At 41.6% G+C, this 3706-nt stretch overlaps 1 protein-coding gene across 1 annotated transcript; it reads left to right on the forward strand.

Annotated features, from left to right (window-relative positions):
• The first annotated feature begins 1838 nt into the window (after window positions 1-1838).
• LOC100434214 (late cornified envelope protein 3D) lies at window positions 1839-2964 on the forward strand. The gene is made up of 2 exons (XM_002810198.4): window positions 1839-1881; window positions 2390-2964. The coding sequence occupies exon 2, from the start codon at window positions 2411-2413 to the stop codon at window positions 2687-2689; it is 279 nt and encodes a 92-aa protein (XP_002810244.1). The 5' UTR covers window positions 1839-1881; window positions 2390-2410; the 3' UTR covers window positions 2690-2964.
• Window positions 2965-3706: the final 742 nt, after the last annotated feature.

Here is a 3706-nt window from a genome sequence, read left to right on the forward strand (position 1 = left end):
TTGCATGCTATCAAAATTAAGTTGGTATTGATCTGAGTTATAATCACTGTAAGTTAAGATGTTAATAAGAACTCCCAAGGAAACCACTAAGAAAATAACTCAAAAAATATACTAAAATATATAACATTGAAATTGAAAGGGTACACTAGAAAATGGCTGTTCAACAAAAAACAAAGCCATAGTGAAGAAAAAGAGGGGCAAAGAAACATATGAAATATATAGGAAATAAATAGTAAATGGTAGATATAAATTCTACCTTAATAGTAATTACATTAATTGTGAATAGATTAAATACCCCAATCAAAAGACTAAGACTGGCAAAATAGATAAAATAGCATGAACTGACTATATGCTGTCTATAAGACACACATTTTAGGCTCAAAGACAAAATAGATTCAAAGTAAAAGGTAGAAAAACATACACCATGCAATGGTAATCAAGAGATCTGGAGTGGCTATACAATACTGGACAAAATAGACTTTAAGATGAAATTAATAGCAGAGACAAACAGGACATTTTATAATGGCAAAAGGATCCATATCTACTAAAGAAATAATTATTATACATTTATATGCACCTAACAATGGAGTCCCATATTACATGTAGCAAAAACTAACAAAATTGAAGGGAGAAACAGACAACTCATAAACAATTTAACAATAATAGTTGAAGCTTTCATACTCCACTTTCATTAATGGAAGAACAACTAGGAAGAAAATCAACAAAGAAACTGAAGACTTTAACAACACTATAAACTAATTAGATCTAACAGACATCTTGTTGAACACTCCAACCACAATAGCCGAAAACACATTTTTCTCAATTGCACATGGAACATTCTGCAGGGTAGACCATTTGTTGGGTCATAAAAGGAGTGTTATTAAATTTTAAAACACTGAAACCATACAAAGTATCACCCGTAACCACAGTAGAATGAAACTAGAAATCAATAACAGAAGGAAAACTGGAAAATTCAGAAATGTCTTAAGCAACCAATGAGTTCAGAAAGAAATCATAAGGAGAAATCATAGAAAGAATCATAGAAAATACTTTGAGATAAAAGAAAATAAAAATACAACATACCAAAAATTATGGGATACAGCAAAGGAAATGCTTACAGGGAAATATATGACTGCAAATGCCTACATTAAGGAAGAAGAAAAATCTCAAATCAATTACCTAACCTTCTGCCTTAAAACACTGAAAAAAAGAAGAAACTAAACATAAAGCAGGAGGAAGGAAATAATAAAGATTAAGTTCATAGCTAGCTGCATTATTCACAATAACAAAAATTGGAGCTAACTCAAATGTCCATCACTTGATGAATGGTTAAATAAAATGTGCTAAATTCATAAAGTGAAATATTACTCAACCATAAAGAATGGAGTTCTGATACATACTACAACATGGATAAATCTTAAACAATATATTAAGTGAAAGAAGCTAATGCAAAATGCCATACATTATATGATTCTATTTATATGAAGTGTCCAGAATAGGCAAGTCCATACAGGCAAAAAATTGATTACTGGCTGCCAGAGGGGCAATGTGGAATGACGAGTGACTACTAATGGGTGGTGATAAAAACAATTGCTTCAAGGAAGGTAGGATTGCAAACCCCAGCAGGCCTGAATGAGATGAAGGTAAACAGGCTTCAGACCTTCCTGGTTCCCTCTTGTCAGGCATCTTGGTGAGTGCACAGGAAGGTGATGAATGGATAGTCCCAAGGGTGTACCTGGCTGTCACCTCCCCTGGTTGTGAAAGCAGCAGCATGCCCAGCCTGTGCATCACACACCCTGCACAGGATAAAAGCACTCCTGCCCTGGGTTCCTCATCCGCAGTCTCCTCAGGAACAGCCTTCTCCTGCCTCCTCTGCACCTGGTAAGTATTCAGCAGGGGACAGGGCTTGATATGGGATGTTAGAACAGAAAGCTAAGGCCATAGCAGAAGAGATGGAAACAGAGAGGTTTGAAACAAAGACCCAGATACAGGACTGTGAGAGGGCAGCAATGGGGGAAGGTGGCAGGAGGGAGACCCTGCAGCAACTGACAGCAATTCCATGACCTGCAAAGGCCACAGAGCTCACAATTCCCTCCCATCCTCTTTCTACTCAGGCAGGCACATTTCCTGTAACATCCATTCTACAGAATTCTTTTTCCCAAAAGGGTGCATCCCCTAGGGGTTCTTTGGAGAAACAGAAACACACGTGCCCACTTAGACTCGCAGCAATCTGTCCCTGGTGGAGAGAAATGTGAGAAGTATCTGGCATGTCCCACCAACTCCACATCAGCTTCCCTCACCCTCCTGCAGCTCTTGCCTCAGGAGGCAGCTGGTCTTAGAGACATTGGACTGTAGATTTTGAACTAACAAATGGCTTTGTTTTGTCCAGGACAACTCAACTCCTGCCAAGATGTCCTGCCAGCAGAACCAGCAGCAGTGCCAACCCCCACCCAAGTGCCCCTCACCCAAGTGTCCCCCAAAGAGCCCAGCACAGTGTCTGCCCCCAGCTTCCTCTGGCTGTGCCCCAAGCTCTGGGGGCTGTGGCCCCAGCTCCGAGGGCGGCTGCTTCCTGAGTCACCACAGGCACCACCACCGATGCCGGCGCCAGAGGTCAAACTCCTGTGACAGGGGCAGTGGTCAGCAAGGCAGGGGCTCTGGCTGCGGCCATGGCTCTGGAGGCTGCTGCTGACCTGGATCCTGATGTTGAGACAAGTGATTTTGGAGAAAACAAGAATCCCAAGGGCCCAGGAAAACCCCATCTTGATGCATGAGTTCCCAGATACCCTCTTCTGACTTTCACCGGCTGAACTGGGGGTTTTCCTGTGGGGGATCTGAGCTCTCCCCAGAAGGCACTTCTTGTTTTATGTCCAGGATGTCATATGTCCCCCTACCCGTGTACCTGCCAAGGATTGGCAGTGCTTGTGCCCAACCTCATCAAAAAAATAAAGTTCTTTGTCCTCATTACCACCGGCATCTCACTGGGCATTTCACAGTCTCTCTCCACAGCTCTTTGGTCAGTACAACCCAGCTCAGGAGACAAAGCTTATCTCTGCACCAGGAAAGCATAGTGGATCCGACCCCGCTCCACTGATGGGAGGGAAGGGGAGAGTTTTATGTTGTAGTGGGAGGGAGAGAACGATACAGGCTGTGTTGGTTTGAGGCCCTGAAACTCAACCTCAAACTCAAAGAGGGTATCAGTGCAAAAATTGACTTTTCCTGTAAAATCTGAGAGGACATTAATACAATTGGGGAATTTCCAGTGTATGACAGAAGACCACTAGTTTGTTTTGATGGGCTGTTTCTGGGGTGCTAACTAAGAAACAGGAAATCAAGAGGCAAAGAAACAGAAAATAGGGAGAGGAGAAGCAGAATCAAAAGATGGAGGGAAGAGATGTAAGCCTGGGGAAGAAGTATAACTCAGTGACTGAAAATCCAGGGAAAGGGATGAAAGCTGAGAGAGGTGCTTAAATTAATGAGATAATGGAGCAGAGATGTGGCTGGGAGTTTAGTCAATGAGATGATTGGAATGTGCAAAATGAGAATTTTAGGAAAAAGAAAAAGGCAGAAAATGAGAAGTGTCCCTGGAATTATAAATAGATATACCAAAGAAGCAAAAAATTATTAATTTTGTAACTACACGACCTTGACATCAACACATGGAAGTTACAACTTCAATGGAGTCACATGTTTTGGCCTAAATTGTGAA

The sequence above is a fragment of the Pongo abelii genome, chromosome 1, assembly GCF_028885655.2.
Source record: "Pongo abelii isolate AG06213 chromosome 1, NHGRI_mPonAbe1-v2.0_pri, whole genome shotgun sequence".
NCBI classification, from domain to species: domain Eukaryota; kingdom Metazoa; phylum Chordata; class Mammalia; order Primates; family Hominidae; genus Pongo; species Pongo abelii.

Coding starts and splice junctions, on each gene's coding strand:
- LOC100434214 (XM_002810198.4), top strand. CDS start 2,411: ATGTCCTGCCAGCAGAACCAGCAGCAGTGCCAACCCCCACCCAAGTGC.